Here is a 13,219-nt window from a genome sequence, read left to right as displayed (position 1 = left end):
CTGCCTTCCCTCTCCCTTTCTCTTTGCTCTCTGCTTCTGTTTCCCCCTCTCTTTCTGCTCTACCATCTGTAATGAGCTAAGCAGTGGAGTGTAAGCAGCTTCTTAGATAATGAGGCACAACTCCCAGGGGAGTCAAGCTGGGCCCACAGCTTTAATATTCCATTGCTCCATCCTGAAAATGAAAGCAATCAGAATGGAGAGACCGAGGAGAGAAACACATTCAACCTGAGCATCAAGAGGAGAGACTCCTATCTTTGGTTGCATCTGTAGCTGTGCAGAATTTAGGAAAACAACTTGATTAGGCAAATATTAACTGGTATTGCCTAAGCGAGGGATACAAATGGCTCTGAGTCAGTCTGATTGAGCCTGTTTAAAACCAAACTGCTCCGATAGCCACACTGTAAAACCTGACCAGTTAAGTTAACTCAAATGATTTGGGGAAACCGATTGCACCAATTGATTCAAGTTTTATAACTTAAACAGTTTTGGGTTATTTAAGTACTTTATTAGAGTCCCGAGAACCCAAAGCAAATATGATAATGTAACTCAAATGCATTATGTTTATTTACTCATTGTTTTTAGTATGTTTTAACTTAAACCATTAAATTTGTTGTACTAAGATGCTGTATTTATTCAAACTTATTTAAAGTGTTACATGCTCATATTCAAATTAAGTTAAATTAACTTAAATAGTTGTATTTAAACAACTTAATCCATTTGGGGAAACCGATTGCACCAAATGGTTCAAGTACTATTAACACAAAACCAAGCTATCGTTCTTTCCAATCAGTTTTTATTAACTTTAACTGCAGAGAAAATACAGAATGAATACAACCATACTTTGAGTCATAACCTATGACTGCTAAAGCCATTATCAAACAAACAAATAATTAGGCATTTTAAAACTTGCGCTTTTAGGGAATTTTGAATGGTTTTTTTAGCATTTTGAAAATCAATTAAATATACAAAACACAAATTTAGGTGTACATCATATAAAAAAACAATAGTCTAGAGGCAATTAGAGCCATAACAATCACAATTTTAAGTAACATTTAGCATAATAATGAAATCAGATGCACTACAGCAATGCAACTATAGAAAACAGCTGAACTAACAAAAAATATTCTCAAAAGTATTTGTGGCTTCTCAACAGTTTTGCCCAGACCTCGAATCAAGTAAACTGGCACTCATCACACAATTAAAAAAATAAAGCTTGAAAGTATACTGTACACATTGACTAATTATCAGTTATCTTCCAAAAGATTTCCATGTAACTAAAAGGTGTTTTTAGAAATAAGCTTAAGATTACACACTATGTAAAGATTTTTTTCAATCACAAACAAAACGTCAAATATGGATTGTCTCCTTATTCTTAGCTTTCTCCACATTGCTTTTTAGAAAGCTAATTACCCTGAACAAATAAAACTATTGAAGCCATTCACAGATAACTGAAAAAGCATGACTATACTGACAGTGAAAAACAAACATCATCTACACAAGCTCATTTTTTAGTGTCTGCAATTTTGGTTTTAGTTGCTTTCTCTCATCGTCTAGCTTCAGCAACACTACTTGAATGAACTCAAAAAAGCCAGTACACTTCTCAGGATAGCTCAGATGCAGAGCATAGATTAGCCCAAACAAACACACCAGAGCATCAGTCCATGAGTGATGAGTCATAACAACCTGATCTTCAAGTACTATGAACACTTGGCGTGGTGAGAAAGGAACTCCTCCAGGCACCTCCTCTTCATCGACATCAGCAACCAGAGCAATTGTGGCTTCATAGAACTCAATTTCCTCCTATAATACACAGTGCACAATTATTCATCTGTAATACCTCTGTTAAAAGTATAAATACAAATGGTCAAGCACCTTTCTTCAGTTTTTCAAATTCTATATATCATAACATGTTTTAAATTGACAGTGAAGGTTCATTTTTCATTCATCCAGTCAAATCAAGGATGAAAGAAGTTTATAAGTCATTCAACTTCATGTCTTCAACTTTCAACCCAAGTCCAGATGACTTATAAACTCCTTTCAACCTTTTTTAAATTCAAATGTGCAAATTATTGTAATACCCAAGTACCTTGCATGTTTTGAAAATCTCTGAAGAATCCTCCTTGAGGTACATTGGTAGGCCGGCCAGAGCTGCTGTTCTAGTTGCATAGATGTCGTTTTTGTCCTAAAAACAAAATAAATAAATAAATAAAATAAAGATATATATATATATATATATAAACATAACAATGGCAACTGCCAAGCAAGCAGAATAATAATTAGTATTTTTAAATACCTGTTTTCCATATGCCAACAAAAGCTGCTCCATCCTTTCACCGACCCGTCCAGTTTTCCTCTTTTTGTAAAGTCCAATCAGCTGAGGAGCATAATCATCCAGTGCAGCATAAAACACATGTGGCAGATTCTGATTGGTGATCCGATGAAATTCAAAGTAGAGCTGAGGAGAATTCCAAAAATATTATAAGCAAAACACAGCATACTATATGAACAGCAAATGTTATATACGTAGTTGTACTTACCTGTGTCTCATGAAAGAGTGCTGGCCATCTGTCCTTGAGCTCTGATACAGGAGGAGAAGTGGTGACAATCTCTTCACGCCGGAGGGCAAAAGTGCGCATCATATGCTGATGAATGAGAGGGATGTCTCTTTCTGCTGAGGTCTTCTTGAACTCCTCTACCATCTCAAGTCTTCTGGTTTCCAGAGACTCCCTTGTTTCTCCAAAAGGATAAGAAGGAAGGAAGTTGACCTCACCTCTCCTAGGTCTTTTAATATTGGCCCTTGGTGAAGCTCCATCTGGGTTTGTTCTGCTGCGCTTTCCAGCATTCACAGCAACATCCATGATGCCAGCTTTAGCCAACTTCTTTCTTTGGTTTCCCATTTTATATCTCAGGCTATTCTTCCACCCTTCCCACCCAGTGTCAGAATTCCTCTCTTTCAGACAGGGGTGTTTTCTAACTAAAGCTTCTGCAGCCTTGCCAATTTGTGTTGTACTAGGGTATGCTTTTAGTTTGTAGATTTCTTCCCCCATTGTCTCAAGTATGTTGTGTTTTTGATCTCGTGTCAGCGTAATTACTTTCCCATTTTTATCAAATGCTGCATTACCCTCTCTTAATACATGTTCCACTTCATAAGAAAATGGCGGAACAATAAAAACTTCTGGCCATCTACTAATACGTTCTGGTGAATCTATGGTATCAGTGCTATCAGTCTGAAGGATTGTGTCATCAGTGCTCGTTGAAATCTGGTCCAGCTCAACTAACCTGACAACTTTAACAGATGCTATAGCTGGCAGGTCTTCTATTTTAACCAAATTACACAAGGCATTATCAAAATCTGGGTCATGAAACTGAAGCCGAAAGTCAAAAGTAAAATTTAGCCTACATTTGATCTCATCTATGAGGGCTTGCACACTGTTTGGACGAGATGGCAAAATAAGTTTTTCAGCATTATCCTTATCAAGGATGACCCTTAGCTTCAATATTCCTGTTGCCTCCATCTGAATTTGTTATTTCTGTAACAGACAGGTTTCACATATTATAGTGGCATTTTAATGCATGTTTGTGTTTACAGTTATTTACAAAATATTAATTGTGCAAAAATATAAAAACATTTATGTGAATACAAAAAAACTGAATAGATGAATTACCTTTGCATTGGTTCAGAAATTGGTGGAATCAGCTGATGTCTCAGTTCTGTTTCTTTAGTCAGACACTGGAATGAAATGGTTTGTTGTTAGAATGAGTTCATTTGCTATCTTGTAAGCAACATGCGGCATGTGGTCAGACAGTTGGCACAGAGATTTTATACTGTGACGGAGACCCCTCTGTTGATTCTCTGCTACTTCATATGAACGCAAGTGCTCAACGTAATAAGTGTCATAGTCTTTCAAGAGAAAATAAATGTTGTTTCTGATGAGCAGTACATTAAGAATCTCTTTGAACTCTGGCAATGCAGCATAAGCACCTGTGCATACAAACATGCCAATTGCAAAGTTTGTGCCATTAATTGTAACCTTTTTTGTTGCATATATTGTGTCACTGTCAGCAATACCTGAAATAAATAATTGTGTATCTGCAGGTAATGATGAAATGTACAAAGACTCCATTTTGGATGTTTGCACAGGTGGTTTGAAAAACGTTGATGAGGACAAATAAAATGCCATCATGCTTTGATGTCTCTCTGCCAAAGTTTTTAGTATATTTTTGTAGTTGTGAGTGTCATGAACTATTTTTTTGAAAACCTTATGCTTTCCCTCAAATCTCATTGTCCAAAGATGAACTAAGGGACCAAAGCACTTTATTAAGTGTGGGTAATGCTCGATGTAATGATGCTTTGGCCTGAATCGAACATTAGGAAACACTTCCTGAAAGAGTTGTCTGTGATCTAATATTTTACAGGCCATGTACTGAATGGTCTCGTCACTAAAAGTATGAGACATGGCAAGCTGAACTACGTCCTTTAAATCCATTAGCACTTCCCAAAAAGTGTCTCTTTCTGGAACTTTGGAGCCAATGAGAAGAGGCAACAGTCTAAGAAGGGCATGATTTTCATGCCCGTTCCCACCAATGGTCCCTCGCCTGGCAAAATTTGAGGGTATTGGATGAGGGCGATCAACTTTGTCAGAATGTTGGTAGGGAAAGCGCAGAATTGCTCTGTTTAAGTCTTCTAAGGTAAAATATCTCTTAGAAATCAACGACACCTTCAAACAGGTCGTGTAGGAGGTCAGGTGGGAAGCCTGTGACAGGATGGAAGAAAGAGAGATGGTCAGAAAGAACACAGGGGTTTTTAACACCATAGTTTTCCTCAATGTCATCATTCTGAAGCTCTTGCACAAGATTATCATGAGCATCTTTTGTTCTCATTACATAATTCCCTGTAACAGCATTTTCTGTTTGCATTTCTGTTTGGGTGGCATGACAAAACCTACAGAAATATGTAGACCTGAAACTCTCATTGAAACCAGCAAGTCCATGGGCAGCAAGGTTGTCTGCCACAACAGAGTAGACAGTGCCTTTAAGACATTCACCAAGAGTCTCAATGTAGACACCTACTTCTTCAAGAGTTTTCAGATCATTTAAGAGTGGTGACAACATTTCCTTAAACCCAAACTGGCGTACATCATTGGAATTGCACAGCAGAGCAAGCTGAGTGCAGTGTAGAGCAGAACGAGATTTAACTGGAAAGTTTGCCAGTGTCCAATAAACTGCAAAGACTTTATGTATTTTCTTTGAGGTACCAAGTGGGTTTGCAATTTCAAAATCATCCACGTAAAGTATTATTGACAATTTCTGTCCCTCTTGTGACAGTAGAACATTTTCCTGGTAGTAGGATCCATCACAAAATGACATGAAATGTCCAGGAATCTGTGTGGGTGCTTGTTTAATTTCTTCAAGCACATCATTTTTTTTCAACAACAATTGCAAAGATGTGAGAATAGGCACATACATATAAGTGTGCTTTGACGATTCAATTAAATACTCCACAGGTTTGACATATGGAAAATTTGCTTCGTAATATGATTTCCTCCTCTTTGCTGTAGATAGTGGTCCTTCAGATGTGACACATTTATGTAAAACATTACTATCAGAAACTGCCTGACAAATCTCATCCACCAGTTTGTCCGTATATGTACAGTTGTGCTTTTTCAGTATATCTACAACTGATTTTCTAACCAGAGGTACTGATAACAAAAACAACTGATCAATATGCTCAATAATCTCCTGTGTTGCTCTCTGGGACACATGGAGAATGGTCTGCATTTTCAAGAAAAATCCAGCCAGATTGTATTGCAACTGCTCTTCTAAACCCTCAATTCCACTGATTTCACTGGTGGATGCCACTTGATTGTCATCTGATGACTCTATTGAATCAAGTTGCATGTCATCTTTTTGTTCTACATTTATAACACTTTGCACAATGCCTTCATTGTAACTTGTTGAATTTTGGTGGTCTCTGCATTTGTGGGCATTGAAGGTTGTGTATACATTGGTTTTAAAATTGCAGTTCTTGAAAGGACATGGAACAGTTTCTTTTCGTTTTAAATGCCCCCTCAGATGGATAAACATTTGGCTTTCAATAAATGGCTGCTTAAAATTACACACAGGGCAACAAAATCCATATTTATTCAAATCTAGATAAGAACCGTCTTTTCTTTGTGTGGGAGTGTGCATTCTTGACATGTGTATCTTTAATGAATTAAATGTACTAAATGTACACATGCATGTGTTGTAGAGACAGGGTAAGGGTGAAATTGTGGAGTACTGACCATGGTTGAGCCGATAATGCTTCAACAACATGACTTTTATGGCAGTAGAAAAACTACACAACTTGCAATTCCACATTTTGATGCCAAATCGTTTTAAAATCACCTTTACTGGCTGTCTTTAGTGCAGTGCTGGATGATCTCTCGCATGCTACTGCTCCTTCAATCGTCAGACTGTAATAACACAAAAGCCATGAGGACAGAATGCTAGCAGAACAGTTTTTACTTTTAGACTTTTACTTCACTTAAAAACAGTCAACCTGGATAACACAAGCTTTGAAAACAGTAACTACAGTTCATTTTCAATTCTGGTTGGTCAACTACACTAAATGTTATAAAATAATAAAGCAATTTTACATAAGTGAAGTACACAATAGGCTAACCCTTGGAAAGTACAGAGTCAGAAACGTTTAGGTTTGGTGCAGTGCAGCTTTGAAAAGGTAAATTATTTCACGACTAAAATGCCACTAACCATCATACTTTAAATTTGTGAAGGTGAACTTGTCCAGTAAACTCTTAAAATGAACACTAAATAAATCTTCTACTATTTTCACTGTGTCAAAAGTAGGCTACATTTGAACTTGATAAAGTTCAGAGTCAGAAAAGCCTAAACACTGATTTTACCAAAAGTTTTGTGCCATGCAGTTTGCAAAAATCAGACTACTTACCAACTATTTGATTGAAACAAGCCACCAACCGTTAATTTTTTAAATTGTGAAAGCAGACTCCATACAGCGCTAGGCGGGAATTGTGTGCTGGCAAGCTAAGTTACGAGCTACTACAACAAAGTATGATAAATTACAACAAAGTACAACTAAAACAAAGCAGTCTGATAAATGTACGTTTTGTATGCTAGAAGTAAGCATTAACAAAAAAACATAAAAATAACGTTTATCTTGTACTTTCCACTCTTGCAAAATTTCTCTTGACGAGACTTGTGTCTCATGGCCGACAAGTCCAGGCAAAACGCTGGGGGCGGGGCTGTGGATGATGACTAATACAAATGAATTAACACTACTTAAACAGTTTAAAGCAACAGTACTTAAAACATTACAAAAACATCATGTGTACTTATTACAATAAAGTTATTATAACATATGTATATTTTTGGGTCTACCTAACACACTTCATGAAAGTTACTTTAACTATTTTTCAGAACTGAGTAAGAACAACTTACTTCTTTTAGTAAGATGCACTGTTGGGTTTTACAGTGCACCACAGAGCATCAATTTTTCATTACATCTTCTTTGAAATAATGATAGTCACATTTTGCATCTAACACTTAACAAATCCAGCCAAATCCATTAAAAAAAGTCCCTAGTTGCAGTGGAATCTTGATATATAAATGCATTATTGTATGGTAGGCGATAGCGGCTTGGCAGTCTACTTCAGCTCTGAGAGCAGAGACCTCTCTAGCATTTCTTGGAGGATATCTCCATAATAGCCTCATTATTCAACTGCGAGCCCGCAAACACTCTGGCTGAAGTAATGAGGCCCTGACTAGTTGCTGAGTATCACCTTTTTGCAAGAGGTTGCATGGAGAATGCATCCTGATTAGAAGTGTGGTTTAGCTGTTTTGTTGGAGAAATGCCATGAAACTCACAATCTTCAGTTTTGATTTTTGCTTTTAATTAAAATCAACAACAGTCCATCAAAAGAAGGAAAAACAGCCAACATCAAGAGTTTTTTGTGACACAGACCAAAGTATTTTTTTTTAATTCTAGCAATAATTTATTTATGTGTGAAGGTAGAAAGCCTCGACACTTGCCCAAGTCCAATAAATAGTTTCACAAAAAAGCAATAACAAAAACAAAGGAAAGGAAAACAGGCCCTGATTATGTGCATTTTGGCAAAGCTGTAGAACATTACAGTTAAAATATTTTTATTAAGAACTGTCATCTCATTTCCACTGCATTACTTTTTGAGTAATAACCCCAACCTGGTGAAGAGACATTCTTAGATTACAGATAATGATAAGTAGTAATGACAAGTAACATCTTGCTAGTTGTGAATCAGGCACATATTTACATATTTGGACAAAACGATAGATCTGATCGGCTAACGCCAGATAGCATCTAATCAGCTAACTCACTGCATTTAGGTAATGATTTCAGGCACATATATATATATATATATATATATATATATATATATATATATATATAAACAACCTTCAAACCAAACATCAAAATGGAAAACTTGACTTTGAAACTGGTTGTTGGTTGGTCTAAGTATTTCAGATGCTGGTGACTTATTGGGATTTTCCTATATAACCATTTTTATAGTATACAGAGGACGGTCCGAAAAACAGAAAATATCCAGTCAGCATAAACTCTTTATTTATGCCAGAGGTCAGAGGAGAATGTCCGTACTGCTCTGAGCTGATAGGAAGGCAATGCTGACTAAAAAAACTGCATCCCTGAATCACAACACAATGAACATAGAAGCATAGTTAGTTTAGCTTTGAACTCCAAAATTGAAATCCTAAACCAAAAACCCAACTGGCAAAGATAAAAGAGTGCTTATTCACTTCAAGAAATGAAGAGAGCCAGTATCAGTGAGTTTGCAGACAGTGGATTTGAATCCACAGCATCTGGGCTTAGACCAAGATGGCACCAGCAAGCCTTCTAATGTGATGCACAGCTATAACAGCATCACAGCTTAATTAATGATCATGGTTCTGTCTTTCGGCTTTGTCTAATCCTCAAGAGAATGTCACACTCTGTTACACTTCCCACATGACAAGAGATGCTCAAGTCATCTCACATTACATTTTTCCCCCATTTTTATGACTAGAAGTGCCAGTAATTTGCATAATCTGCCTTCGCGTAAGCATCCATTAGCGCTCTTTCCTCTGTGTGTGTCATTTTGTAAATGCCTAGCTCTGGCTGTCTTGGAGCTGTGGAAATGTAGAATCCAGTCCCTGCTTGCCACCTGTGTCCCAGCATAGCAGTAACATAACGGATAGTACCATTGTTAAGGCCACAGGCCCACCCTATCCATGATAGATACCCGAACACAGACTTCAGCTTGTCGTGCCCAGGGTTAGTAGCATAAAACTGAGGGGATCCTAATTAGGCTGTAGTCACTCTGTTTACAAGTGCAACACAACAGCATCCCAACGGCACTCAAGCACGCACATATACTGCTATCATCTACTGCATACATACTGTCGGGCACATACTTTTAGCTAATCACAGCTTCTAAAACTTTAGGGAATTTCACTATATGAACACAACGTCACGGCGGGCAGAACAAAAAAATCTCAAATTTGGACTCATCAGACCAAAGCACAGATTTCCACTGGTCTAATGACCATTCCTTGTATTTCTTGGCCCAATAAAATCCCTTCTCCTTGTTGGTTTTCCTTGGTAGTGGTTTCTTAGCAAGTATATGACTGATGGTCTTCCTTTCCCAGCATGGTCCTCATGTCAGCCAGTTTCATTGTAGCGCTTGTTGTAGCTGTATCATTTTTGCGTCTGCACTTTGGGACAAGTTTAAAGTTTTAGCAATTTTCCAGACTGAGTGACCTTCAGTTCTTAAAGTAATGATGGACTGTTGTTTCTCTTTATATGAATTCTAACAGTTGTCAAATAGGGCTGTCAGCTGTGTACCAATATGACTACAACATAACTGATAGTCCCAACCCATTAAGAATGCAAGAAATTCGACAAATGAACAATGACAAGGCACACCTGTGAAGTGAAAACCATTTCAGGTGACTACATCATGAAGCTCCTTGAGAGAAGGCCAAGGGTTTGAAGCGCTGTCAACAAAGCAAAGGGTGGCTACTTTGAGGAATCTAAAATATAAGACATATTTAGAGTTTTTAATATTTTTTTTCCTTGCTGCATAATTCCACATATCTTGCTTCATATATGTGATGTCTTGAGTGAGAATATACAATGTAGGATGCAGTAAAAATGAAGAAAAGCCATTAACCCTTTAAGACCTACCATAGAACCAAGTCCGCCAGAGCTTATATTATATTTTTACATGCTGTAGTGCCATTTTTGGGAGCATTTCAAGTTGCTATGCATCAATACAACCATTATAGCCCAGACTTTAATAATATGTCTGCATTAAGTGCATAGTAATTACATAAATTGCAAAAAAGTGCAATAAACTACAAAAAAATTGAAAATCGTTTTTGTTTTTTTAACATATATTTCTAGTTAGAGAAATTTAAGAGGCTTATCCCTCAAAACTGTAAATACAAAAAAGTTGCACAAAATAGTTTCCCACCACAAGAAATTTATTTTAAGTGTCTTCATAGTTTTATTTTTTAAATACACCAATTTTTATATACTGCAGGAAAAAATAAATATTATAATGCAAATTTGCAAAAAAACAGCATGTGCATCAAAATAAACTATTTCCAGCAGTGCAATTTGACTTCTAAGCATCCCAGAAACGACACAGAAAGTCATAAAGTCAAACATAACCTTTAAAAACACCAGTATATGCTTGTATAGGCCCTGAAGGTAAAAAAAAAAACTACATTTCCATGAAAATGACGCCACTTCCGGTTTCAGGCAGGTAATGGCGGACATGCGATAGTTCGTGCTGACGTCTATTCCAACGTAGGAAGTGTTACGAACAGCTGATCGGATTGGCAAAGTGTGTTTCTGGAATATTATGTTTTTGTTGCTGCAAGCGCTTTTTATGCAATTTTTGCAAAGCTATATGTGGAAGGAAACCGTGACCTTGGACAAGCTGATGGCATAACATGTAAGTAAAACTCCTCCGGTTTCATATGCAAAAAAGAAATATTGCGCTAGCTCATGTGGTTGCAGCGCTACCGGGATTTAAAAATAGTTACGCAAACATTACGGCTTTAAAGGGTTAAATGAGAAGGCTGGTAGTATGCAAGTAAATAACTGTAATGTATTAACGCATTTAAAGCATTAAAGATATCAATTTGATCAAAGGGTTTGTGCATACTAATGGATTAACAAATGCAGAAACACAGAAATGATTTTGGTAATTACCAATGCTGATAAATTAGCTCAGCTGTGGCAAAAACATTATATTGGATGGTGATGTCATAGATTTGTCAAGCAAGAGTCTTATCATAGTTCTTTTTGTATAAAATCTGAACTTAATTTGCATTTATTGGTTGCAAAAACAATCACATTTTCGTTTTCTTTGCCCTGTTTCATCCCACTGTTCTCCTTCCAAATGCTGTCTCAGTGACACTGCTGTGGGCAGTGCAATCATGATGCATGATACACACACCTGAGGCATCGTAATGTTTTGACACACTTTGTTCTTCTCCTTATTATGCATCTCCTCCTTCATTTTTGCTCGCATTAACCTTCGTCGTTGATGACGATCAAACCCTAACCCAAACCCAAGGCAACAAGAAAATGTCAGTTTTATTTTCATGAAATTGTTCTCCCAAGTCTTGATTAATCAGTTAAAGAAGAAAATAATCTGTACTTTTTATTTTAGTTTATTTCTTTAAAAAGAGATGAACAGGGTTATCATGAAAAATGAATTAAACCTCAGAGAAAACAAACAAACAAAACAACATGGAAATATCACTCAATCTGTGCACTAGAAAGACCCACTGGGAAAATTGTATAGCTGCTTTTACTGGTGTTTAAAAACAAAAAAGATATGCAGGTTATCAGAAGTTTAATTGATATCCTCAGGCATCGTAGTTCAGAAGGCTCTCCACAGCAATACATCAACAACATGTTTCCCCAGAAAATATTACATTATGGAAGTAAATATACCAGTTTACAAGGTCTTTAAACAGCAGTGTGAGCAGGCATTGGAGACAACAGCCTGGGCGCGCACACACATATACCCACAATTTCACTAAACGTATGCTCAATCATGCTTCTCTGTGCTGTCACATGTAGTTAACAAAGCGGCCCGTCATTTATTGTAGATTAATCCTCGTTCCACACAGTGTCGGGACCTGCACTTTACCTTGTTTTATCGTCATTAAGGGAAAGACATTGAAGAGCTGAGGAGCATGCGGGACGAGGACAAAAAAAATGAGCAGTGAGGCGAAGATATATCCAGTAAAGGGCGATATTGCATGGGGAGGCAGGGAAAACGGGGCCCGGTGAAGAAAAAGAGAAGGAACCTTTGACAGATGAAAGCTACAGTGGATTTGACTGGAATACAGGAGGTGAAGACAGACAAAGAGAACAAGATGTTCCAGGTTACATTTTAATACCTGGCTATTTCTAGTAGCTCTAGCAATGTGTGATGTTACTGTAGGTCATGGAAACAAAAGAGAAAAAAAAGAAAGAAAGAAAAAACACAGGATGTGAAAGACAAAGAAACAGTTGTACTGGAATACAAACAGAGAAGTGCTGAGAGATTGAAGCTTCCTGCTTTAATGAACCCTCCAGCATCAGCTCTGGCCTCCGCGCTGTAGCCAGGAGCGCCTGCCCTTGCTGTCAAGACCATGTCCGAGCTGTGCAGAGCACCAGTGACAGCTGTACCAAGCTTCACTTTGAAGTCCAGAGTGCAGCAACAGGGTAGATAATGACCCCGCCAATCTCCTCCCAACGCCCTGTCTGCTTCCCCTGGCCTCTGTGCAGGGTAAAAAGGAAGGCCTAATGAGCATACTTTTCTGAACAACTTTCACTGAAGGCAAATGCATTAATTCTTGATCCACTGCCACACTTTATAGTGCTCAGTCTTGCGAGGGAACGGGGATGAGTCAGGGTGAGAGGGAGAGTCGCTAATGCATGTTTCAAAAAAATAAAAAAATAACACAGAGTGGAAAAGACAGGACGCAGAAATGCGAGGATGGTAAGCGAGGGATCTGCATCTTTGTTGAACAGCGTGACACTGAGCAAGAGAGACAAGGCTGAGATGCACAAGTGACTGCTGGACTTAATGACGTGGAGGTAAATAAGCTTCCATCTCCTTCCCAAACAGTTAAAGGGGGTAGCTGTCCGATATCTGGCGTG

The 13,219-nt window shown here is 37.7% G+C and overlaps 1 protein-coding gene across 1 annotated transcript; it reads right to left on the bottom strand.

Moving 5' to 3' along the window:
• Positions 1–1,264: 1,264 nt before the first annotated feature.
• On the bottom strand, positions 1,265–3,155 carry LOC147309709 (uncharacterized). The gene is made up of 4 exons (XM_086269695.1): positions 2,538–3,155; positions 2,294–2,455; positions 2,087–2,182; positions 1,265–1,800 (listed from the first exon to the last, which is right to left on the bottom strand). The coding sequence occupies exons 1-4, from the start codon at positions 3,045–3,047 to the stop codon at positions 1,492–1,494; spliced, it is 1,077 nt and encodes a 358-aa protein (XP_086125821.1). The 5' UTR covers positions 3,048–3,155; the 3' UTR covers positions 1,265–1,491.
• Between the last annotated feature and the right edge of the window lie 10,064 nt (positions 3,156–13,219).

The sequence above is a fragment of the Aulonocara sp. 'chitande type north' Nkhata Bay genome, linkage group LG17 (genome assembly GCF_057382095.1).
Source record: "Aulonocara sp. 'chitande type north' Nkhata Bay isolate Kocher_YH1m ecotype deep benthic linkage group LG17, A_spYH_male_GT1.1, whole genome shotgun sequence".
In the NCBI taxonomy this organism is placed as follows: domain Eukaryota; kingdom Metazoa; phylum Chordata; class Actinopteri; order Cichliformes; family Cichlidae; genus Aulonocara; species Aulonocara sp. 'chitande type north' Nkhata Bay.
This window is presented reverse-complemented; position numbering and strand designations above follow the sequence as displayed.